The 26,119-nt window shown below is 42.7% G+C and overlaps 1 protein-coding gene across 6 annotated transcripts in view; it reads left to right on the top strand.

Moving 5' to 3' along the window:
• The window catches only part of Cfap20dc (CFAP20 domain containing), a 225,524-nt gene extending 199,744 nt beyond the window's left edge, over positions 1-25,780 (top strand). For all 6 annotated transcript variants that reach the window (XM_075988576.1, XM_075988575.1, XM_075988577.1 and 3 more), the window contains 2 exons: positions 12,226-12,320; positions 25,309-25,780. In XM_075988576.1, coding sequence (XP_075844691.1) covers positions 12,226-12,320; positions 25,309-25,421 — 208 coding nt within the window. In that variant the 3' untranslated portion in view covers positions 25,422-25,780. The remainder of the gene's footprint in view (positions 1-12,225; positions 12,321-25,308) is intronic.
• Positions 25,781-26,119: the final 339 nt, after the last annotated feature.

Here is a 26,119-nt window from a genome sequence, read left to right as displayed (position 1 = left end):
AAGAAAAAAAGAGAGAGGAAGGGGAAGTTGGGAAGAGGGAAAAAGACAAATTAAAATCTAATATTAAACTAACATTCATTTGAACTCAATTTTGGAAATAAAGTCTGTTTCCCCCTGGAAGCTGTTGGGGTGGCCTGACCTCCACAGAAGAGGGGCTCTGTCAATGTGTGTCCTTTGAACTGTCAGGTGTAACTCTGTGTGTCATATTCTCTGTCATCTGTGCCCTTTAAACTGCAGGTGTAGCACTATGCATTGTTTTCTTTAGATTCCACTTTCATGAATGTGTTTTTATGTGATCACCCACTTTAAGTCATATCTGTAGGTGAAACACCTGTCATTCTGCAGATACAAATTTGGCCGTGTCTGGAAGATTGTCAACGCTGAAGAAGACCTGAGACGCTCTGCTTTCATCCTCAGAGCCCATCCACCCAGTGAGGAAGGCCACTAGGACCTTGGCTGAGGTGGTGGGAGACAGTGAGAAAAGCAACCTGTGTTCCTGTCCCTTCCCCATCGGTAGAGGAGTCTGTAAAGCCCCGTGGCCAATAAGCACTAGTCACCTTAGTCACTGAATTCAGATGTTTTTAGACACTTCAGAAGTCGTCTTGGTGATCTCATCATGTTGGAAGATCCTAAGAGAGAGAATCTAACTTTACCATAGCAAGTGCCTAGGGCTAAGGATGGGACTGAACGGCAGAGTGTAGTCAATTTTCTTTGGACTGCCAGCTCCCGAATAACAGCATGGAGACTTTTTATTAATTGTGAAAGCTTGGCCTTAGCATAGGCTTGTCTCCAACTAGCTCTTAAAACTTAATTTAACCCATGTATATTAATATACATTTTGTCATGTGGCTCATTATGTCTTCTCAATACCGCATGACTGACTTCCTCTGCATCTGGCTGGCAAATCTCCCGCCTCTGATTCCTTCCTAGAGTTCCTATCTCTGCCCAGAAGTCCCACCTATCCTCCCTGCCTAGCTATTGGCCATTCAGCTCTCGGTTAAACCAATCCGAAGGTGCCTTAGGCAAGCGAGGAAGATCAGAGACGCGTCTTCACAGTGTACAAAAGTATTACCCCCAACAGCAGAGTACATGCCGAGAGAGAGAAAAACCCTGGTCCTTTCCCCATAACAGCAACAACAACAATACCTGAAGTGGAAAAACAATACAACTAAAGTAAAAAGGTAGAAAGTGAGAAAACTGTCTTAGACCTTCACCCCAACCCTTTATGTCTGCTACTAGGCGTAATGGTGAGTCACGCTTTCTTAGACCCCTAACATCTAGACACTTTCTGTGCATACGTTAGAAACGCAGTTTACATGTGGTTTTGTTTGTGGAAAGGGAGTAAGCCTAGCCTCTACTGCTTCCTTTGTAGGCTTTCAGCCAGTAGGTCCTGGGCATCTTTATGAATTTGTACACACAAACTGACTTAGTTTCCATGAGTCTCTGGAAATCCCTTCGTTGCTGAACTGTGTCTGGGCATCTAGGTGGTTTCCACGTAGTTGTTAAGTTGTTATCGCCAAGGGTGCCAGAGCCAACTCGTTCTTCACTTTCTGAAGGCCACGGTGAATTTCTCGTTGGAGAATTACTCAGGCAAAAGGGAAATTTGATAAACATTGCCAAATTGCTTACCAGCTGACCAGTTTACTTCTGTCAGCAGTCGAAGGACTTTTCCCTCTTGTTTGTTGTTTGTGACAGGGTTTTCTATCAAAAAAAGGGGGGCAGGCAATCTTTGAACTCATTACGTGGGTGAGGATTACCCTGAATCCCTTCTTCCTGCCTTTACCTCGCCAGTACTTGCATTATAGCACATGCCAACAAGCTCACTTTTAGTCTCAAAAGGCATTAAAACTTTTGCCTCACTGTTACTGGGATATCATTATTTTAATTTCCATTTCTCTGTGTATAATACCAAACATTTTCCCATGCATTGAAGAACATGGCATGTCTTTTTCTCTGACTATCTATTTGTATGTTTGTGGGATCATACCTTAATTTGTTCAGCATCCCTATGTATCCAACACAGTGTTGATCACATGAACACTCAATGCCTATTTACATGTAACTTAAAAAATAAAGCACAAAAATAATCCAAATGTGCAAGAGTATAAAATCCTAATCACCCTGGCCAGAAATGTTGAAGATCACTGAAGAACCATTTAAACACGATGTCTTCTAGTGAGATTTTTGTACAATGTTCAGGGCAGGAAAGATTCCACCACCCTCTGGTTCTCTGACTACGGCTTGTGAATCACACTGACCAATGAGAGGTTAATATAAAGGCATACACATTCCCTTTGATGTTACTATTTCAAGTTCTGCGTGTCCGTGGAGGCTTTCATGGAGGGGAAATAGAGATCCAAGGGAGGCTTAGACCCTGAAGCTCTGTATCCCTTAAACAGATAGGTGATGTATACAAACACAGCGTGAAAAGAAATGCAGAGAGGACTTGGGATGTAGGCAGTAAACAGTGGGAGATGATAAGGATGTGTATAAGAGAAACTACCAGAAAAAGCGAGTTCTTTTCGTATGGCTTATACAGAGTGATCTTTCTGTCAGGCTCCTATCTTTGATGATAAGTGTTCTATTCTCCCGACTACAACAAAAGTATCTTTAAAGAAGATATATGTCCTTCTTCTAGGAAGGCAGAATCAGACAGCTTCACCTTAGAAGAGTCAGCACGGTAGAGCCATGCCTGTGCGCAGACAGTTCTGATTCTGTTGAACTGTGCCATAATGTTTAATATTGTCAAAGGAGAGTTCTGTGTTTCTCCTGTCTCTGTAACCTAATATTTGAATAACACCGTTATTTATTTCCAAATGTACAGCAACCAAGTCCTAGTTGATATTTACTGTCCTTCTCTTATCCCCCATCAGTTCATTCTCTGCACATCTACAGTGCATTCTTGCTAAAATGCAAAGCCACGCTTCCTCCAAACTGGCAGCTTTTGCTTGACTCCCAAGGGCCTTCATAACTTACTTTGCCACCATGTATGAAACGTGTACACACACACACCCATGGTTCATCATTTCATGTGACCATAAGTGTTCCAGTCTCCCTTGCGTTTCCCCATGACATTGCATGCTGTTTTTTCACCTGTTTTCTGCCTTGGTGCCTCATTCTTATCCTTAAGGAATAAATACCCGTCTCATAACTGTTGGTATAAAGCCTCCCAGAAACCCAGCTGTGAGGCTCGCTGGGTGAGTTCTCTCACTCTAACTACTCCCACGAGGGAATTCCTCAAGAGCAAGCGCCATGCCTTATAGCTGGTATTCAGGAGCACAATAGACATCTTGTAAGTGTAAAATTAGAAAATGGCTATGCTTAAAAGAGTGGAGAGAGTAAAAGGAAGGGTCAGCCTTTTTCAGTGGTGTCTCAAGTCCATAGAACATTAATGTTCATGTGTCATGGTTATATTTGATGCCTCATGCCATGATAAGTGATTCTAGACTTTAATTATCTGCCATGTTAAATGAGACCATATATATTATTAATAAGTTATTATTAATATATCTAATTATTTTATGTATATATATTCCTACATTGATAATGTCCTTTATCCTACATATGATACTGTCAAGCTAGAATGATATTCAGTTCCACAGAAAACATGTGAAGTTTGTATGAATGAGTATAAATAGCTTAGTGCTTTGTGATGTCTTGGAACATAAAGAACTTGGTAGAACCTGGTTCTGTGCGGTTTATAGGTTTTCAAACAAAAGACATGGAGAGGGCAAGCTATTATATAGAGATGACAGGAAAAGAGAACAACATCTGATCTTATGAACACTTATTTGTCTCCAGATAATACTCCGTTCAAAAGCTGCTGGAACTTAGAATCAAATTTGGTGAAGTTGCAGGAATCAACATGAAAAAATTGGTAACATTTTTACACAACCATAATGAACTTGATAAAAAGGAAATTTTCAAGGCTATTCTTTGTAGCTATATACTAAAATAAATATTTAGGAAGAAATTTAAGCAAAAAAAGTAAAAGATCTCTGAACTGAAAATATACTATTATATTTATAATACTATTATATTATATACTATATACAATTATAAACTATTGATGAAAGAACCTCTAGGAGACATTAAAACAATGAAAAAAGATATTGTCATCCTCTTGGATTTGAAAGAATCAACATCATAAAATTATCATACACACCAAAGCAGTCTATTGAATCAGTAAAATTCCCATTGAAATGAAAAGTATCAACTCACTCCCAAGGCCAGGTTCTCACACAAAGGATATTTATTTGCCCCAGAGGGACAGAGGTCAGGAATGAGAGCAAGCGTGCCCATGAGATTGTGTCAAATTAAACAGCTTCTGTGTAATGAACAGAATAAAGAGAGCCTAGTGAAGGGAGAGGTGGCAGGATCGACACAGAACTCAAACCTTAAAACACCAAAAATCCCATTATAATTAAGAATAAATTGCCAAATGAATTAAATATTTCTCAGAAACAGCACAAACAGTCAATGAATATGTATATAAAAAATACAAAATCTTTAGTCATCAGGGAAATGCAAGTCAAAACTACACTGGGATTCCATCTCACTGTCAATCAGATGGTTGTTATCAAGAACACACACACACACACACACGCACACTGGCTTTCCGTGATGTAGAAGAATGTGGGAGAAGATGGGGTAGAAGAACAGAACCTCTAGTGCATTGTGGGATACAATATGAATTAGTGAGGCCATCATGAAAATCAGCGTAGAGACTTCAAGAAAGCAGAACTGTCTGAACATCCTGTTGTGACACTACTGAATAATTTAAATTCCTGAGGGCATTTAAGTCAACATTCAACAGGCTTGCCTGCACACCCATGTTTGCTGTGGCACTAGTCACAAAAGCCGCTTTGTAGTATTAGCCTAGATCATAGTGAATGAATAATAAGTAAATATGTATAGTTACACAATGGACTTTTATCCAGTCACAAAGAACAACAAGATACTATCACTGAAGGAAAGCGGGCGAAACTTACAAATCACTGTAAGCAAATAAGTCAGACTCAGAAGAACAACTCCCATATTCTCCCCATATGCAGAATCTAGGCTGTGTATATAGGTATGCATGCAAAAATATACACACACATATATACACACATGACATGAGAAATCACAAGGAGGTGAGAGTGGAGGAGGGACAAGAGGGTGAGCATGGGTAAATCACACGATGTCCATGTATGAAAATGTCATGGTTGAAACCCATCATTTTGTACAAGAACTAGATGCTAATAAGAATGCTCTTCTCAATAATTAGCAGAGAATTGGAAAGCCAAACCACAGAGAAATACTCTCTCCTTGTTAGAATGACTGTCATCAGAAAGTCAGAAAAATGAAGGCTGTCAATGATGCATATGCCACGTTGTTGTTGGGAAGGCAAATTAGTAGAACCATTATGGAAAGCAGTATGGGGACTCCTTAAAAACTAAAAATGGAAGGAGCATGATTTTTCAGGGTTTTTTCTACTTAAATTTTTAAGAATATCATATATGAATACTGTATTTATATCATTTCTATCCTTTTCTCTTCACCCTCCAACTCTTTCCATGCCCCCTCCCACTCTATCTTAATTAATGGCCTCTTTTTTTAATTGTTATTACTTTGTTACCCTAACACATTGAGTCCGTTTAATGTTGCTTATATCTCCATGTGTTCAGAGCTGACCATGTGGGCTTGGATAACCTACCAGGGAGTTTTCCCTGTGGAACCCTGATTCTCCTTCTCCCAGCAGCTCTTCTCCCAGTAGAGTCTTGTGAGATGTTCATCCTGTTTATGCAAACATATTTCTGAAAATTTGTAAGTGCAGTTTCCCAGTCACCTAGCCAGTGTCCTGGTCCTCTGGCTCTTGTGGTCTTTCTTCCCTACTCACTGTGTTCTCTGAGCCATAGATTTAGGGGTTGCATTATAGATGTATCAACTGGAAAGAAGTATTCCAGGGATACTTCTTCCATGCATATTGACCAGTTCTGGATCTCTACAGTAGTCTCTACATGATGCAAAAAGAAGCTTCTATGATGAAAGGTGAGAGCTACACTCTGTTAGTGAAGGTATTTAGAATACCATGGGAAATTATACTGATTTAATGTGAGTAGTAAGTTCTCCTCTGTAGCCACCAATAGTTAGTTAGGTTTACAGTACCAGGTATGATTCTTTCCTTGAGCAGACCTAAGTCCAATTAGACAGCTAATGATTGCCTCCAAACTGTGAGTGCCATTGTTAGGCCATTGGGGTTATCTTTCTGTTCTGGTCATTGATGTTTCATGGTCTTTATAGCTAAGGAGGACTACTGATGGCCATTCTCCCCTGGCTTGCATAGATGCACACTTGCAATGCCAGTGCTGGAGAGGCAGAAACAAGCAGGTCCCTCAGGCTGACACCCGTTCTGGGTACTGTTTGTCGCTGTGATGAAACATAGACCAGAACTACCTTGGGAAGGAAGGGGTTTGTTTAGCTTACACATCTCGATCAATATCGAGAAGTCAAAACAGGAACCTGGAGGCAGGAGCTGAAGCAGACAGAGGCCATGGAGGGGGGCTGCTCTCTGACTTGCTTCCTATGACTTGCTCAGTCTGCTTCTTTATACCATCCAAGACCACCTGCCCAGGGATGGCACCACCCACAATGGGCTGCTCTCTCCCACATCAGCCATTAATCAACAACCTGTACCACAAGTGGGAACCATCAAGAAAAGTTGCTTACTGGCTTGCTCTCCATGGTTTGCTTCCATGGCTTACTCAGTATGCTTTCTTATTTCAACACAGGCCCACCTGCCCAGCAAGGGATGGTACTGCCTACAATGGCCTGAGTCCTCCAATGTCAATCATTAATCCAGAAAATGTCCTTACAGACATGAGCCACAGACTAATCTGATGGAAGCAATGCTTCAACTGAGGAGTTCCTGACCCTAGATTGAGTGAAGTTGACAGTGACCTAACCAGTACCGCACCCTGTAAAAGAATCTGAGCTGGAAGTCCGCATTCGTTGGGTATTTTTTGCTTGCACAGGAGGTGTGGACATTTAAAGGAGTTGATCATGAGTTAAGATAATAGATTAGCACTAAGCACATACAAAGAGGTCAACTTATAAGGTGCAGTTACTTGGCCACTGGCTGCTATTTAACAAGTTACAAGCAAAAAGGAATGCTCTTGAAAAAAATACTATTAAGAATAAAGTATTTTTTTAGGTTTAGGGTGTAGCTCAATGGCAGAGACCTGAATAGAATGCACAGGGCACTGGGTTGATTCTCCTATTAAAGGAAATATAGGAGGAGAAGGAAGAGGGTCACCTAAGCAAGTAAATGTCATAAGCTGGAGCAGCATTTCTCACAGTGTGCTGTGTGGTCCCAAGAGACATAAATGGGCACACAGCTACATCCTCTCCTTCCACTTGAGAGATTCGTGGTATTTTAAAAGACTCTGAAAGGTACTTCAAGAAAAAGTCCTGGTTGATTTTATGTAGCCCATGTTTAGTTAATATGTAAACCTCTTTTTAAATTACAGTTCATAAATGACTTGCCTGGGAAAAAGTCAAACAAAAGAGTTACTTTAATTAAAATTTTAATTGCATGATATATTAGTTACTTTTCTGTTGCTATGATAGAACATCATGACCAGGGCAGCTTACAGAAGAAAGGGTTTATCTGGGGCTTGCAGAGGAATCAGAGTCCACCATGGTCACCATGGGAAAGAGTGGCACCAGGCAGGCATGGGGAGTGGAGCAGCAGCTGAGAACTCAGGGCTCACATCTCAGACCACAAAACGGAAGCACAAAGAGCAAAGTCAGAATGGTGATAGGCTTCAAACTCTCAAACCCACCCTTAGCATACATCCTTCAGCAAGGCCACACCTTCTAAACCTCCCCAGATAATGCCGCTAACTGAGGACCCAGAGCCATAGCCTGTGGGGAGCATCTCGTTCAAATTACCACAATGTAATCTAAACCAGTGTTAAAATAATACAGATTGGCACTAGAATCCTAGTCACTGAGAAAGCTAATGTTGTGTGTACCTTACTCCAGAATAGACACCTGCGACAAATAACAGGAAGGAAATATGGTTGCACGTCTATAAAATGTGGTTGTAGGGAAAGGCTTTCTAACTATGACTCTAAATATGGATGCCAAAAAGTGATACATTTGACTACATGAAAATAAAATACATTTATATAAAGGGGAGAAAAGCCAAAGCAAAGACAAATGGCCAAACAAAAATAGAGAAACTATAAGGTGAAAAAGACACGAATGTATGGGTAGATTGATACATATATGATGCATACATGCAACCACATGCATATATATGTATACATCAGATGGCCTTAACTATGAAAATGCAATCAAATCCACCTATACTGAGAATTAAGACATATCAAAGCTCCCTTATGAGAGCAGTGCTCACAGATCACATGGAGAAAACTTACAACTCCACTTGATGTCCATATTCTTGCTCTGGGGAAACTGTCTCTCTCACGCATTGCTGATGAGAAAGCAGATGGGTATTGTGGGAATTTGTCAATGTCTAACAACACCAAGCTTGCCTTTTTCCAAGAATCTCACTGGTGGGAACTTACCTTGGAGACACACCTCCAAGTCGGTAGAAGAGAGGTATTCCCAAAGATTCTTCCCTCAAGTGCTCCTTGCAACTACAGGCACTGAAACCGTGCCCAAATGTAGGCTGGGGCTGGCATAAATGGCAGTAAACCCACGTGACGGTGCACTGTGCAGCTGTTACAAAGCCTAAGGAAGAGCTATATAAACATGTGGGGGAATTTCCAGGATACATCACCAGCTCAAAAATAAAACAGAAAGAAACTACAAAAGAATTAACTATAGCATGCTACTTTTGCTGGAGAATGAGGGGATTTTTTTAAGGAATATATGTTTATAGATATACATACTTATTGCTATAATAATTTTTAAAAAGGTCTTGAATTTGGAGGAGAGTAGGGTTGAACATATGGGAGGATTTGGAGGAAGAAAGGGGAGGGGGAAATGTTGTAATAAATTATAATCTCAATTTTTTAAAAAGGGGGAGAAGGTATGCTTGGCCTTTCTTTTGCAAGCAAAACATTACTCCTGGCAGAGTGGGTAGAGCTAGACCAGAGAGGAGAGCAGAGTGGGTGGGGCTAGACCAGAGAGGAGAACAGAGTGGGTGGGGCTAGACCAGAGAGGAGAGCAGAGTGGGTGGGGCTAGACCAGAGAAGAGAGCAGAGTGGGTGGGGCTAGACCAGAGAAGAGAGCAGAGTGGGTGGGGCTAGACCAGAGAAGAGAACAGAGTGGGTGGGGCTAGACCAGAGAGGAGAGCGGAGTGGGTGGGGCTAAGAGAGAGAGGAGAGCAGAGTGGGTGGGGCTAGACCAGAGAAGAGAGCAGAGTGGGTGGGGCTAGACAAGAGAGGAGAGTCGGCAGAGATGGATATAAGGATCTGACTTTATCAGAACATGGTGTTCTGTGTGTTTTGATTTTAAAGTTAATGTTTTGTTATTCAACAATATTTTTTAAAATTAATATAACTCAAGGAAAATGGAGGGGGAAATCCTGACAACGTAATATGAACAGAAGCAGACAATTTGCTTTCTCATGAATAATACAACCACGCTGAAGAGGACCAGAGAAGGCTAGCTCAAGAAAATTTTGAGCATGATATTTTGACTAAAGGAAAAAAAACCCTGAAAGTATAGACCCCTAGAGAGCAGGTGGGTGTTAGGCTAGGATATTAGTTTGTCTTCTGTTGTTTTATCAGTTTTCACATGACCTGTGTTTGTTTCAGTTAGCGTGGTGGTTACTTTTTGTGTGTCTGTAACCCGATCCCCTGAGGAAAATGAGAGCAGGCTGCTCTTTGTCAGGAGAGAGTTACCAATGAGAAAATACAGAGAAGACAGTGGGCACATGATGCAGGAATCAGTCCGTGCTTCTGGTTAGAGACGAGTAGCCGTCAAAGAGTAGCCGTCAAATGTTTCTAGTAAAGAACCAGATAGTGAACATTTAACCCTGTCATAGTAGACAGAAGCAGCCGCAGACATCCCTGGAATGCAAGCATGGCAGTAATCTAATGAAGCCTCGTTTGTGGACACTGAACTTTGAATTTCAGATAATTTTCATATGCTGTGAAACATATCTATTTAGTCTTTGAAAATATAAATGGCTAAATTAGTTTTCATACTATACAAAATCAGATGTGAAATAGACTTGGCCCATGGGCCACAGTTTACAACATGATCGGCGGACCAGTTGATTAATAATGTAATGAAGTGGTTTCTAAAAATCTTAAAATGAGATATAGAAATCTTTGTAGTCCTTTTGTTATTTCTTTTTAAATTTGATATTATTTTTTAACCACAAAAAGGACCATATATTGTCCACACCTACAGTAGAAAGGGAATAACATCAAGTCACTGGTCCAGCATTCAAATGGGGACCACAATTCACATTACCTAAATCTCCTAGACCAGGAGTAAGACACACACACACACACTGTGGAGAATCCCTAGTCAGAATCAGAAATGGGAAGAGGGTCTTCAGATGATACCATTCTCCTGCTCACCTGTTTTTTAACACTTTTATTAAGAAATGAGGTCCCACTGGGCAGTGGTGGTGCGCACCTTTAATCCCAGCACTCAGGAGGCAGAGACAGGCAGATCTCTGATTTGAGGGCCAGCCTGGTCTACAAGAGCTAGTTCCAGGAGAAGTTCCAAAGCTACACAGAGAAACCCTGTCTCAAGAAAGAAAGAAAGAAAGAAAGAAAGAAAGAAAGAAAGGAAGGAAGGAAGGAAGGAAGGAAGGAAGGAAGGAAGGAAGGAAGGAAGGAAGGAAGAAAACGGAAAAAAAAGTAATGAGATCCCTGGGCTGGTAATTTGTATATGACCTTATGATTTTCTACAGTATGGGAATTTTTTGGTCTGCTATAATTAAATAGAGTAAATAAAAGGTACTTATGAGAAAATGTCCCATTAGCTTGAGTGTCTCTGACAAATCCTCTTGGTGTCCATATTGTGTCACTATGAAATTTGGTTGCGCAGCTTGCTCACCTCCCTCACTTCAGCCACCAAAATCTAGGAAGAGCTGTAAACGGTGACTGAAGGTCTTTTACGATATTGCAGTGGGAACTGAGGAATTTTTACATTAAAATACCTCTGCACCAGGAGAATAGTACCTTGTAACTATGCAATCAACTGAGTATTCTGCATCTCTTACCAGTTTAACTCTGGCAAGACCACATCTCCACCCTGATTTATCAGCGTAGGTAAGGCCACATCTGTGTTTAATTTTCCATACACTTTTGTACCCAATACAACAGGGGGAAGACGACCAAAGACTGCTTTAAGATGATACAAACAGTTAATTTGCTTCAATACTTTGAGGCATCAAGTCCTTAGCATTCTGTTGTTTAGGCAGTGAACCCACCCTAGACCAAGTATCCTGAAGGCAGCCACTCCCAAGGTCAAAGCCCCTATTTCAAAAGAAGGATCAGAAGTATTTGCTTGCATATCCTGACCATCTGTCAGGGTGGAGTGGACCTAGCTGTATGTACCATCTTAATGTCAAGAGAACAACTACATCCTATTCGAGATGTGCAGCCCTGATTGTTGTTAACAATTGAACAACTTCAAATCCTCTGACCTTCAGACAAGGTGGAAATAGGCTCACATTTTTGGACCTCCACAATATACACACAAATAATTTTTTAAAGTAAACATACTACATTTTCTTTGCAATAATAATAAACTTGTAATCGTGTTTATCACTTTTACTTTTGAGATTATAATGCAACTCATTTCCCGCTTCCCTGCCTACCTACAAGCCTTCCCATATACCTCTCCTTGCTTCCCTGCTCTCTTTCAAATTCATTTCAATTCCCTTTTTTCAAGTGTTACATGCATATATGTGTTTGCATATAGATTCCTAAATATAACCTATTTAGTCTACATAATGTTACTTGTATGTATGTTTTCAGTGCTAACTGTTTGGTATTGGATACCCAATTGATATGAATAGAAATGGTTATCAGTTTAGCTTGTGGAAGTAATCAAGCAACTCATTGGTTAAGTGATCAACTCCTTATTAACCTCATCACAAAACTGAATGTTAATTTCTCAACATTCTTCTTCCTGGAACATGAAGGAAGACAAAGTAAACCCTAGAGAAATGAAAGCCAAGGGGAAACTTCAAGTCCGTGTGTGGGGTTGTGGCTGTGCTGCTCACCTGCTCTCCTTTCTCCGTAGAGATTGGTTGGACATGCTGAGCCCACCAATTGTCCCTCCCAGTCAGCAGCCGACAGAGCAGCCCCAGGAGTCCTCTGCAAGTGTGAGCGTGCAAGGTAAGGATACAAGAAATGCTGTGCAGAAAAACATAAAGGTGATGTGCTACAAATTAAGAACATAGGTTACTCGGAGATGTCACTGCCTTCACACTGACCTCACAGACTTGCGCATCCAAACCTAGATCACCTGCGCCGCATCTTTTAGGAAGTTCTTCACTAAGTAGGTTGCAGAGAGGAATAGCCCCATTCTTCTGAAAGTTCACCCCAGGGCAGGACACAGTTGTGTGTCTTTGATGCCTACATCAGCCCCATCTGATTTCCAGCTATACCACTTCCTGCTACGTGACCACTGTGAATTTTAGTTGCCTGCTCCACAGTGTGCACAAAGCCCCACATGCTACTTTCTTGTAAAGATTCAGTGAGGTGCAATATTTGAAGCACTTAGAACAGTGACTGCCGAATCCCTGCAGCTGATCTGATAGTAATGCAGTCCAGGGCTCTCGGGACACTGGGGTACAGCCATGTGCTGTGTGGTGGTGTTTGGGTCAGGACCTCACACATATGACAGTAGTCTGCACAGGTTATAATGGAGCTAGGAAATTCCTCCTTCCTGGTTCCCTGTCATCCATCACCATCACAAATCACAGCAAGACACATTGCCTGTCTTTGTGGATTGCTAATATAAATAACCTGCTGGACCACAAGTAGGTAAAAGTATAGCACATTCTCAGTTTTTTGAGCAACTGCCATACTGATTTCCAACGTGGCTGTACAAGTTTGCACTTCTACCTGTAATGGAGGAGTTCCCCATACACCACATCCTCTCCAACATAAGCTGTCATCAGTGTTTTTGATCTTGGCCATTCTGACAGGTGTAAGATGTTTTCTCAAAGTTGTTTTGATTTGCATTTCCCTGGTGGCTAAGAATGTTGAGCAATTCCTTAAATGTCTTTCGGCCATTTGAGATTCTTCTGTTCAGAATTCTCTGCTTAGGTCTCTACCCCATTTTTGAATTGGATTATTTGGTATTTTGATGTCTAGTTTCTTGAGTTCTTGTAATGTTTAGGAGATCAGCCCTCTGTCAGATGTGGGATTGGTGAAGATCTTTTCCCATTCTGTAGGCTGTCGTTTTGTCTTATTCACTGTGCCCTTTGCCTTGCAGAAGCTTCTCAGTTTCAGGTAGTTTTTGGAGCCTATTCCCTATAGTGGGATGTCATTCTCAGCCTCAGTGCAGAGGGGAGGGGCTTGGCCCTGCCTCAGTTGATGTGTCCATGGAAGGCCTTGCCCTTTCTGAGGAGTGGATAGGGGGAGAGGAGGGAGGTGGGGGAATTGGGAGGAGGAAAGGAAGGGGGAACTGTGCTTGGTATGCATAATAAATAGAAAATTTAAAATAAAAAAAGGAAAAAGAAATATTTTTCTCAAAAGAAAAAGTATGGCCCGTATACACACAATACACACTGCACAACTATCAACTGTTAGTGATATGTATTTTCTGTACTGTGCTTTCATCGTTGTTTTAGAATGTGCTCCTACCTACTAAACTTTTTACTGTAAAACAGCATGCCATGCTACGCCAGCAGCTTCATCTGTCTTCCGTGTCCTGCTTCTTGATCCCATCGGGAGACACATGAAGTAATGGAGCGGTACCATCTTAGCTTACGTAACTTAGCACACTCTATGACACTCCCACAACAAAATCCCTGCGTTTTTCTGTATCACTGCATGACCCCATTGTGGAATGACTTTGTCTGTACACATTTTCCTTAATGTAGAGAAGCAGACTTTCACTAAAGTGAGGCCATGGCATAGCTACAAACAGTGCAGTCTTCAATAGAAACCTGGAATGAAAATTCCCTCAGCATTCATTCTCTGTGATGGGGAAGTTGTGAAGATGAACCAGGGGGTTTTAGTTAGGAACAGGGAGCCTGGATGTCAGGAATAGTTGAAAGAGGAACACTAGAGAATCTCTGGGCTGGAGAAGAAAGTCATCTGCTTAGCGTGAGGATACACACCTGCAATCAAAGCTCTTGAGAAGCACAGATGGACAATCAGGAGTTGGAAGTCATCCTCAGCTGGTACTGCATGAGACTGTCTCCAAACAGAAGCAAACAGAAAGAATCTCCCGTGAAAACAGTGGATAAGATGGCGGGGGTGGGAGGGAACTCTAGTTCACTCGAGTGCATAATTGGAGTGATAAATGACCTCCAACTGGACTCTCTGGGGCAATTTTCAGAGTTGAATTTTGAAGATGGAAGAACAGTACACCTAACTTTTTTTTTAAGTGAAACTAATATAAATCGCTCCAACAAAAGTGCCGAGTCGCCTGTCCCCTGCTGCCCAGCTGCCCCAGGGAGGAAGTGGAGCATCAGTTTTTCTTCAGGTGTGGAGGATTCAATGTGAGAGCTCATACATCTGACTTGTACTTTCTGGCTGCCCGAGGGATGGAGATGTCTCTGTGATTTACTGTCTGAAATAGATTGTGCCCCTCAAATTGGGAAACTTTTTAGAGGTGTACATTCATAATTACTTATGACAGAAAAATAGGATCTTGGCTGTCAGGAGGAGACCTTGCTGTGAGGGCACAAATAATACGTTATGTTAAGTGTCCAAAATAAACCACAGGAACCAGGAGCATGGTCCTTGAGCAAAGGCATGAGGTATATGTATTAGTGATGAGTGGCCAGAAGGGTGTCTTCAGGTCACCGCAACACAGCTCAGTCTGGCAGGGAGAGCTACGTGATGCTGAAAGTAAACAGAACTAAGGACAAATTTCACAGACTCAGGGAGCTGTAGCAACATGCTGGCTCGGGTTAACCAGATCAAGGGCGAGTACTCCTGCCTGTCACCCTCGGTGTTCATCACCCACTGCCCTTCTTCTTGGAAGCTAATGTTTCCTGTTTGTTCACCATTGCCATCTGTGCTATGCTTGACTGGTTTGTAGCTAGTTAATACCATCAAAACTACTGTTTCCCATTTGTTTAATCTCTCCTTGGTAACAGTGAGATTTTAGGCAGTCTAGCACAACCTGTACTTCACTGGTGCACTGAGATAGGGTTTCCATCCAGTCTTAAAAACATTTGCCATCCTGAGTGAGGTAAGCCAGACCCAAAAAGAGGAACATGGGATGTACTCACTCATATTTGGTTTCTAGCCATAAACCAAGGACATTGAGCCTATAATTAGTGATCCTAGAGAAGCTAAATAAGGAGAACCAAAGAAAAACATATAGGCATCCTTCTGAATATTAACCTTCAGCAAGCGATGAAAGGAGACAGAGACAGAGACCCACTTTGGAGCACAGGACTGAAATCTCAAGGTCCAAATCAGGAGCAGAAGGAGAGAGAGCACGAGCAAGAAACTCAGGACCGTGAGGGGTGCACCCACACACTGAGACAATGGGGATGTTCTACTGGGAATTCACCAAGACCAGCTGGCCTGGGTCTGGAAAAGCCTGGGATAAAACCGGACTCTCTGAACATAGCGGACAATGAGGACTACTGAGAACTCAAGAACAATGGCAATGGGTTTCTGATCCTACTGCACGCACTGGCTTTGTGGGAGCCTAGGCAGTTTGGATGCTCAACTTACTAGACCTGGATGGAGGTGGGGGTTCCTTGGACTTCCCACAGGACAGGGAACCCTGATTGCTTTTCGGGCTGGGGGGGGGGCTTAGTTGGGGGAGGGGGAGGGAAATGGGAGGCGGTGGCGGGGAAGAGACAGAAATCTTTAATAAATAAATAAATTTTTTAAAAAAAGGAAAAAAAATAAATAAAACATTTGCCAAAGAAAAATAATGTTCAGGCTCCCGGTTCATCTCACTAGAAGAAGGAGGCCTGGCAGCGGTCATGGGGAGTTCATCCTGGGTTTCCGTTGCCATTCAAATGCAGTCATTGCACCTAGCCCTCATACCACCATCACAGAGCAGATATCAAGGAAAAGACTTTTTATCTCTTGAGAGTTCCTGGTCTATCAGGAAAAAAAAAATGAACCATCTCCAGGGCTAAATCAGGGCTATATTTTTAAGGACACACAGAGAGAATAAGGCTCCTGGCTACTGTGTCAGCCTTGGACCTGCCCCTTCTTACTCAAAATGGCGAACCACAGTTGATGAGATCCAGGGCAAGGCTGGGCCCGAGGACCAGATTGCTACAGCCAGGTCTCTGCATGTAACCCGCTACTTTATGGCCTGCCCAGAATCTTACAGTGATGCCAGTGTTCTATTCAGTCTGCTCGTTCTCTCTCTCTCTCTCTCTCTCTCTCTCTCTCTCTCTCTCTGTCCCTCCTTCCCTCCCTCTATCAAATCTTGATTTGTTTAATCATTTCTTCTTTTTCTTTCCAAGTGGCCTCAGTATGTATGAGCGGAGACTACCAGTTTGCTGACCTGAGGACCCAGGTCCCTGTGCGGTTCCTGGCATGTACTGGGGGCTACATATGCTCTGTAGAGCAGTTCACAGAAATGTAAACCTGGGTTTGCTTCCTCATCCCACGTTTTATACAGCTGGAAGACTTCTGAAATTCAAGCATGAAATGATGACCTTGACACTTTATGTGTAAGTGGTGAAAACTCCCTTCAAAAGAAATCTTGCACAGAACACCAGTGTAGAAAAGAGGTCAGGGGAGACCGAGTGTCTCGGAGTCCTGCCCTGGGACTCTGACCAATCAGCAAACTGGTTCGGTCAGTCCTTTGTTTGCTGTAACAGGTAATTGGCTTACCAAAAATCAAATTTCCGGTCACAGCCTGTGGGCTTCCTCCACCTCAGCTTCTCTGTGATGAACCCCTATATAATTTATAAGTGTGTGTTTTGGTTTTTGGTTGTTTGTTTACTTAAAGTTGGAACCACGGAGAAAAGGGATCATTCATCTTGACACTTCTGAGACAAAAATGACAGCTAATGCGTGATCTTTTTGTGTTCTGGGCCTTTGTGTATAGCCTCTAAAGTATGGTACTTTTATCACCCCCGTCTTCCACATAGTCCTCTGGGCTGTGCAGCAATGCACTGAACCACCTCATCTCCTGCCCCAAAGGAGCAGCCGGAGGTAGCCAGCATGATGACCTGACTAATATGTAATCTTAGAAAACTTACCCAAGCCATATAAAAGGAAATACATGAGTTACATCTGGCCCTGGAACCCCAGGATCCTTTCCCTGCCTTATTCAGGAGGAGTCAGTCCCATGCAGTTCTGCCAGCCTGACCATCTCCAGTATATAAACACCGCCTTAAGTGACCCATGCACCCAGCAAAGCCAGGGCTGTGTTCACAGATTTCTGTTCTGATCCTGCCACCGACTGTAGGCGAACTGTCTGGCTCTTCAGAGTTCCTCCTAGGCTATAGAACGCGTGTGGATTATCAATTACCACAAGCACAAGTGCCCTTAACACTTCCTAAAACAGTGTTCTCTCGGAGCCTGTGTGAAATGTAAAGTGGGAAGTGAAGATTTCAGAACTTACTCAAAAATACTACTGAGCTGACCTTTGGAAAATGAGCCGCACTTTGCGGGAAGAATGGCTGTCAATTTGTTTTTGACATTTGTTCCTTTACAGGTATGACCCTTAAATTATTCATGCCTACCAGCCCCGACATGGAATAATAATCAGTTCCTTCTTCAGCCTGTAGACCTCTCCACTGTTCACGTAAACCAGGAGGAAGAAAGGCCTTCCACGGGGTTCGGGGCATAGTCAGAGTCTCAAAAAATAACAGTCCTGCTCGTTCTTACGGCAGCGTCTCACAGACGGCTTCTTTAAACACAGTCATCTCCCACAAGACACAGATAGGCAGCAAATGCTTTTTGTATGCAACATCCAAATTACTGGTAAAGAATTCACAGAATTCTCAGGACTCCTATGGCCAGCCGGTCAGAACGGGGAGCTGGCTGCCTGCTCCCCATCGATAGACATGCTCTTTCTTACTTCTGTTTACAGCTACACCGCGGCTTCACACTTAGCAGGCTGGGTCTCAGAGTTCCGCCTCACCGAGCGTCCGTGGTACCTGGTGCCTACAGCAATGTCCAGGACATAGTAAACAGTCCAGAAAGTTCTGCTAAGTAGATGAGTGTTGACAGAGGGAAATGTGAGCTAGCCTGTGGGTTTTCTTAGGATTTATTTACAATGCAAAGCAGATTACAGATGCCGTGGTTGGTGGCACACCGAATAATCACAGCAGTGATCAGGCGCTTTATAACAAAACCCCTGTCTTCTTTCTTAAATGTTAATTGACTTTATTTTCAGTTCCAGAATCACAAACATATTCTGTCGGGGGAGGGGGCAGTAATAGTCTTTGTTTTTTATAGGTTCTTTGAGAATTTTATGAGTTTTGATCACACCCACCCTCCCTCCCACAGGTCCTCCCAATTCCACCGCCCCACTTCCCTTCCCACCCAAATTGTGTCTTTTTATTCGCACCAAGGCCAGTTCGTGCCGCGCAGATATTCTTAGACATGTGCCCTTCCACTGAAATGTAGTTGGCTTGTCGGGGCAGCACTCTTTGAAAAAGCCAGGAAACAAAGGAATCACCGGGCTATGTCAGAAGCTTAGTGAGGTGCTGCTGGTTTCCCTGATTGACATGGAAAGTTTCTGTGTGTTACCCCAACACTGTCCAGGAGGACACTGTGTCCTACGTGACAGCGGGGTTAGGAGCAGCCTGTCCCCCACACCCAAGTGTGAAGGAGCACAGGGTCACAGGTTTGACCATCTGCAGCTTAACCCACACTGTAGTCCCCCCACAGCATTCCTGGTGAGGTTAGGGAAAGAGCCACTCCGATAGCTTTTAATCTCGTGAACTCCTTCCTGTGAGGCGTTCTGGATTCAATATTCTCTTCATGATTATGGTGAGTAGGGTCAGAGGTCACCCTTGGGTATTATACCTCAGGCGCCATCTATCTTGTTTATTGAGACATGTTTTTCAGCTTGCCACATAGCCTAACCTGGCCAGCAGGTTCCAGGGTCTGCTTGTCTTCCCCTCCCACACACTGAAATGACAGGTTCTAGGGATGAAATTTGGACTTCACACTTACCAGACAAGCATTTTACCAGCTGAGTGCGCCCTCCAATTCTCAATAGTCCTCTTAGTACTCAAGTTAGATCCCCCCAGCTCAACTCCCAACTTTAGGTTTTTTATGACATTCTAAAAGACAGTGTCTCCATCATTTCTGTGAGGCAACCGATTACTATTTGTTCCCAACTTAAGCATGAGGTAGAGAGATGGTTTCTCTTAAATCTCTTTCAGGGGTCAGGGCTGTCTCCTCTGTAGATCCCAGAGGTTCTGGTCCAGCAGCTCACTACTGTAATGGGGCGCCCTCCTTCCAGGAAGATGGCTCCGTTCTCTAATAGAAACATAAACACATTGCCGAATCCAAAACTCTCTAGTCTTCTAAAACCATCCCTGCTATGGGGTACCACATGTGCTCCAGAGAGGATCAAGGCCCAGCATGGAAGTCCAGCTGCCCTTGCAGGGAGGAGAATGCACAGTTGGTTTGGTGCGGGCACCTGACCAGTCACACTCATGTGAAGCCATAGTCTCTGTAGGCTGCAGTGGTCTGGCTAAGAGCCTCCCTCACATGTGACAACCCACCTTTGGAATTATGATAGAGAAAAGCTGGAAGGAATAAAGTTGCAATAAGCCCTAATTGAGCATCCCGGTTCCTCAGTACGGCCTTTAAATGACATCTTTCAAATAAAGCAGTTTCACTTGACTACACGAAGGCTATTTGGTCCCCAGTGGCACCTGACCTGTAATCATGGCATGTGGTCTGCCTTCCAAAAACAATACAACTTCCTAGTAGATGGGCCTTCTCATCATTTCCACTCCACCCTTGGCCTTCAGTCTCCTCCACTTTGACGGCATCAGTCTGCTGAAGATCAAAAGTGAGTGGTTCACAGTAGGATCTCCAAGATAGGCGCTAATGTGGTTGAACATCCCCCCCCCCAATCCCTCCACCCCAAAGTATGCTGATAGAAAGACTGTCCAGGCAGCTGGTGTTCAGCAGAGCCTTATCTCAGATGTCATCTTTATTGATTCTCAGGCGGACTGCTCCACACAGTGACCACCCCACTGGTGAATCACTTAAACAATAGTATATTAGTATGCACATAAAAGTACAGTCAGTCATTCCTTGCTATCTGTAGGAGGGAAATGCATACCTTTTTAATTCTAGAGGCAACATCAGAAAATCGAAAATCAAGTCGAGTGTCTTGATTCTGAGATTGTAAACCTGATAAAGCGGTGCTCTTCATTCATTGTCAAGCATTAAGCCTTAACTTGCACATACAGGTTTTCTATTATCCACAGTTAAAATGCATTAAATATAGATAATTAAACAGTCTTATTAATTGGCTCTCAAAGGTGAACTCGAGGGGTCATTTACCCGAGCTGATCTGACTGAGGGAGGGCATCAAATATTGCTACTTCGGTCTGACTCTGCCGGGTTTTCTTCTGTTATTGCTGCTAACCAATTTCAAAGTAGATGAGGCTGAAAGTTTGTAAATAGATTAGTATCGGAAAGGTAATTTTATTTCAGTAGAAATGGCTTTGTTATAGGGAGAAGAGTAAAAATGTAATTTGGATGCCTGTCCAGATGCTCTGAACCTGGAGCAGAAAATGGGTTTATTTGTTAATTTGTCCTTTTGGAGTTTCTATATCCAGTCTTTAAATAGAGCAATTTAGCATTTTAAGGGAAAAAAATTTAAAACTCTGCAGTATCCGAGAATATAATTGAAAATTACCCGATACCCACGCAGGATAATTACCTTTCAAAACATTCCCAACACTTGACATCATGGTGGCAATTGCTTAATGATATTATAATTTCATTACACAGAGATTCCTATGGCAAAATGATTAAGTTGGAGGCCTCAGAAATTAAATTACAATAAAAATAAAACCTTTTATGCAAGCTTAAAGTACTTATTTCAATGTAAAATTATACATAAGCTCGCCCAATTTTTGTACAAATACCATTGTTGGTAGTTTTAAAATTCATCCCTTTAAGCCTTGGTACTAAAACTCTCAAGATTGTGTGAGGCCCATGATTCTAATGCATGAAGCTCCCACTCCGTGGGTGTATGTGTCAAGATGAGTACGTTTGTACAGCAGTAAGTGTTTTGGCCTCTCTTTCTGCTCTGTGTGGGTAGAGCTCTGCTAATGAACCAGACCTTCCTTGATCCCTCTGCAGTGACCCAGGCGATAAACTTTGAAGCCCATTTCCTATGGTGGGATGCCTTGTTCAGCCTTGATGAAGGGAGAGGGGCTTAGTCCTGCCTCAACTTTGTTGGCTCCTCCATGGGAGGCCTTACCCTCCCTGAGAAGTGGATGGAGGGGTAGTGGGGAGAAAAGGTGGAGGAGAGGAAGGGGCACTGTGGTTGGTATGTAAAATGAATAAAATATTTAAAATAAAAAGGGAAATGTGATATGGAAATAGTGTTGTAGAAGCTTCCTAAATATGTATATTTATTCACACAAAAAGAGAAAAAAAGAAAGACAGACCCCGAGCTGGTCGTCAGATGTATCCCAATGTAACAGCACTAGCTTACATTGTCATTGTTTTTAGTGCAGGCACAGAATACACTGAACAACTACACAGGCCACTGTTCTTTTGAGTTCAAGGTTGGTCTAATCAATGCATTAGTAAAAACCAAAAATTAAATGGCAAATCTGCAAGCACTTATGATTCATCATTAACCTTGTGGCTTATGACTTTCATATTGTATTTAATAGAAAAATTAGTTTTCTTCTTTGATGCAAACGATTTTTGGCCTAAGGATTTAATCAAAGATGAATTTGTCTTTGTGTCCTATATAAACTCGTTGGGAACTTCTGATTTCATCCACACCCACTGTACTGATTTTCCCTATCGGTGGTAAAGATCAAGCAGATACAATTTGGAGGACCAATTAAGCTATAAGGAATCCACTCCTTGCATGGCCACCTCAGATAGCCTGTGTTCCCTGTAATGATGAGTGTCTTAGTTATGGTTCTGTTGCTGTGATAAAGACCATGACCAGTGAAATCAAGGTTCCAAAAGGCAAATGGACTCAGCAAATCACCATTTAGGCAGCCATCCCTATCACCAGGGATGCTGGAATTTGGAAATCATGGGTACTTTTAGCCCTTCTGGAGAAGCAACACCCAGTTAACTCCTTATTAACCTTCTGCAGCTGCCTTGTTTGTATGGGTAAGTCCCATCCATTGGAACACAACTTTCAGCCTCTCCACAAGAAGGAAATGGGACAGAAGCAGAGCCTCAGAGGCAACAAAAGAAATAAAGAGAAGACAACACTCCTTCGGAGATCCTGTTCATTAAAAATTGTGCCAAGAGCCGGGCGGTGGTGGTGCATGCCTTTAATCCCAGAACTCTGGAGGCAGAGGCAGGCAGATCTCTGTGAGTTTGAGGCCAACCTGGTCTACAAGAGCTAGTTCCAGGACAGGAACCAAAAGCTACAGAGAAACCCTGTCTCGAAAAATCCAAAAAAAAAAAATTGTGCCAAGTACCCAGGTTGGCTACCACCATTAATCCAATGTGATTGATAACAAAGTTCTGTGGCACTTCAAGAATGTAAACCCTGGTAGTCCAAGGTTACCGAAGATCATCAGAGGATGTGGTCCTTTGTGCTGTGTAGATTCACCTACAAAATCCTATACAAGTTTAGCTCTTGCCTTCGCCCTCCCAAAACACATTTCCATCTACCGTCAGTTCTAATGCTAAGAGAAAACCTCCTTGTTCTGAGCCAAAATAGAAGCCAGAAGCCTTCTTGAAATCCTCTAAACGACTCATGCCTGTACCACCCTCCTCTTTAAATAAGAAGGGCTAATGCTCCTTTACCAAGCTTGCTCTTTCCTTTGGGTCTATGGAACTCATTATCCCTGGCTCCCAATAGACTCTGTCGTATTCACCAGTGGGTTCTGAAATATGAAAAGTCAAATTTCTTCTGCTTATAAATTTAATATTTGAAAATGTAGGACACCTTTACATTTTTCTAGTCCATCTCATGTTTAAATTCCCAATTAAATGTGTGATTCAACACCCTTCACAGAAACATCAAGCATAGTGTTAAAAGCTAAATTTGGGCACATTAAGATTTTAAAGAGTTTATATGAGCAGAGGGAACTCAAGCGCTGGCCACCACCAATCTGCAGCCCAGGGGGATCAAGTGAGGGCAAGAGAATGAAGAAGCTTTGACATGTGTCCTGGGAAGCCAGACCAGAAAGGTAACCATGGTTGACTTAAGGGAAAGGCAATTCAAAGATGATTAGATAGGGATCAAGTCCTGTTTGTTTATACACTGAGATGGGGCTTAAGAGGTAGGAACCCAGGGCACAGGAACAAACTCAGACAAATGGCCTATCAGTTAATTTGCAAAGGTATATAGAAGGGACACTGAGCTTATGCCTCATCACTTGACTCTGTCCCAAGCTCTGCCTCTGAATCACTACCAGGCAACCTCAGGCCAGCTGTTTCCTTTTGCAGGCCGTGGCTTCCTCATCTGCAAAATGGAAACCCTAATGGACACCTGCCTATTCTACCCTGTCATGATTGTTTATGGAGCTTTTATTTCTGCCTTCAACAAACAATTTTAGGGTCTGGGAAAATAGCTCAGTCAGTAAAGTGCCTGCCACACAAGCACAAAGACCTGAGTTCAGATCCCAACGCTCACATAAAAGACAAGAATGGGAGTTCACACCTCTGATCCCAGCACTGGGAGCATGGAGATGAATGGATCCGTGAAGCTCATTGGTCAGTCAGTCTAGCCAATCAGTGACGTTCTGTGAAGGACAGAAAACAGATGAGCATGACATCAGGCATTCATCTTTAGCCTCCATTTAGTGCGCACGCACTCACTCTTGCACACACTCATGAACCGTGCATGGTTTTTACTGAACCTTTGTCATTTACAGATCTTTTTCTCATGCTCACTGCCAAAGCCTTTTGGAAGTCAATCTTGATGAATCCGTGGCCCACATGTCTTTGATTCTTAGTGGGCTAAGCAAATAAAGAGAAAAATGTCTTAACCAACTCCTCTTCTCTGAGCCTGACCTCATCCTTTGTACTCAGAAGTGAAGACACAATCTTTGTGAAGGAAACAGGACTCTCTTCCAAATACCAAAGTCTTTTACACTACTGGGCACACAAAGGAGCTCAGAAAGTGTTCTTGTAGAACACTTTGAGTTGCGTACTACTTCATGGAAGCTACTAATGATTTAGTAAATGTGTGTTCCCTCTACTCAAGCCATCATCTATATCCCCGTCAAGCTTGTGCCTTCCTACCATAAAGAAAGCGACAGCCCACCTGACCTGTTTTCTGTGTATGGTTCTTAGCTTTGCAAATGGTGTCATTTAAATGCATAGTTGTCTGGTGGCCTTTTTGGTACAGAATGAATAAAGACTCTCTGTTTTGACCTGGATTCACATGGCTCTGCATTAGACACAGCTCTGGCACATGTAGAAATTTAAAACTGTGGTTGGTACTTGAGATTTTGATATCACCTAGTATTTCCTGATCCTACTGCATGGGACCCTTTGGTCATTTGATTCTGCCATTTTACTCTTTTTTTTTTCTTCAGACTCTTCTCTATACCATTTTGATTTTGCTTTGTGGTTTTATTTTCATTTTATTTTATGTGTAAGAGTTTTATCTGTGTATATAACTGTGTACCATGTGTACAGTGCCCAAGGAGGCCATAAATAGGTGTTGGGAACCCTGGGACTTGTGTTACTATTGAAAATTCAAGCTGTCATACAGGTGCTGGTAATCAAACCTGAAGCCTCTGAAAAAGCAGTCAGCGTTCTTAACCACTGAGTCATCTCTCCAGCCGCCTGTTTGCTTTGCTTTTTATACTTCACTGTAGAGCCCCTAGCATTTCTTCTCAAATGTACACTGCTCGTGCGAATCCAAGTTTTTACCCTCTTCTTCCTTCCCAGCCTAGCCCTTGCCTACATAGAGAAAGTTTCTTGAAAGGTGGTGACCGCTGCCTTGACTCCCTTCTGGGGTGGCACTTTAGGAATTCTGCTGCAGGCCAAGAACTAATGTGTTTCCGGTTCCCCTGGCCCACAGGTGAAGAGGACCTGAGTGCAGAGGAAGACGAGGAGGTGCTGACTCTGTTGTATGACCCATGTCTCAACTGCTACTTTGACCCCCAGACTGGGAAATACTATGAGTTGGTGTAGCTACCGCCCCCAGAGCAGAAAGTAACCATAGCGGATGGAACACCACAGCGTGACAACCACAGTGGGAATGTGACCTGTATGTCGCATGGTTGGGCCCAAGGAGTCAAAGGATTGGAGAGAAGGAGTTCTTGGTAAACAAGATCCAATGTTGAGAACGCCTGCATTCTCTTTGTAGCTGCGTGTGAGACTTTGAAACTTGCGAAGGAATTCATAAAGACCCCAGATCTTAGGTTTTGAATTTGCTCTTAGTTGTTCATCCCCATCCTCTGAGTCTCATTATGTTACATACGCAAGTTAAAAATCAATTGTTCAGATTTTTCCAGTGTTAATCTGTAATAAATGACGGCTTGATACACTTACAGAGAGTGTATCCTTGTTTAAAAGGTGTCTGAAACCTTTTTATATCCTGTTTGTATTAAAAATAAAGTACAGTGGTCAAAAGACCACTTCCTTTTTTTCACACGGTTGCCTTTATCCAATTATTCTTAGACACCTCCCCATTCTCCTCGGAAACATGAGCTAGTCATATTTTGTGATCAGGGTGTGTGGGTGTGGCCATGTCTCCAGCCTAGCACCTCCCACGTTTGCGGAGACCACAGCACTGTGCATCATTAGACTGCTCGGCGCTGTGCTTGCTTTTGCTCCTCTTTGACCACTTACCTTTGAATTCTAATACCCGTGCTCTATGGATCGAGGTC

The sequence above is a fragment of the Microtus pennsylvanicus genome, chromosome 10 (genome assembly GCF_037038515.1).
Source record: "Microtus pennsylvanicus isolate mMicPen1 chromosome 10, mMicPen1.hap1, whole genome shotgun sequence".
Lineage (NCBI taxonomy): Eukaryota > Metazoa > Chordata > Mammalia > Rodentia > Cricetidae > Microtus > Microtus pennsylvanicus.
The sequence above is the reverse complement of the archived record's forward strand: the minus strand, read 5'-3'. Positions and strand labels throughout refer to the sequence as shown.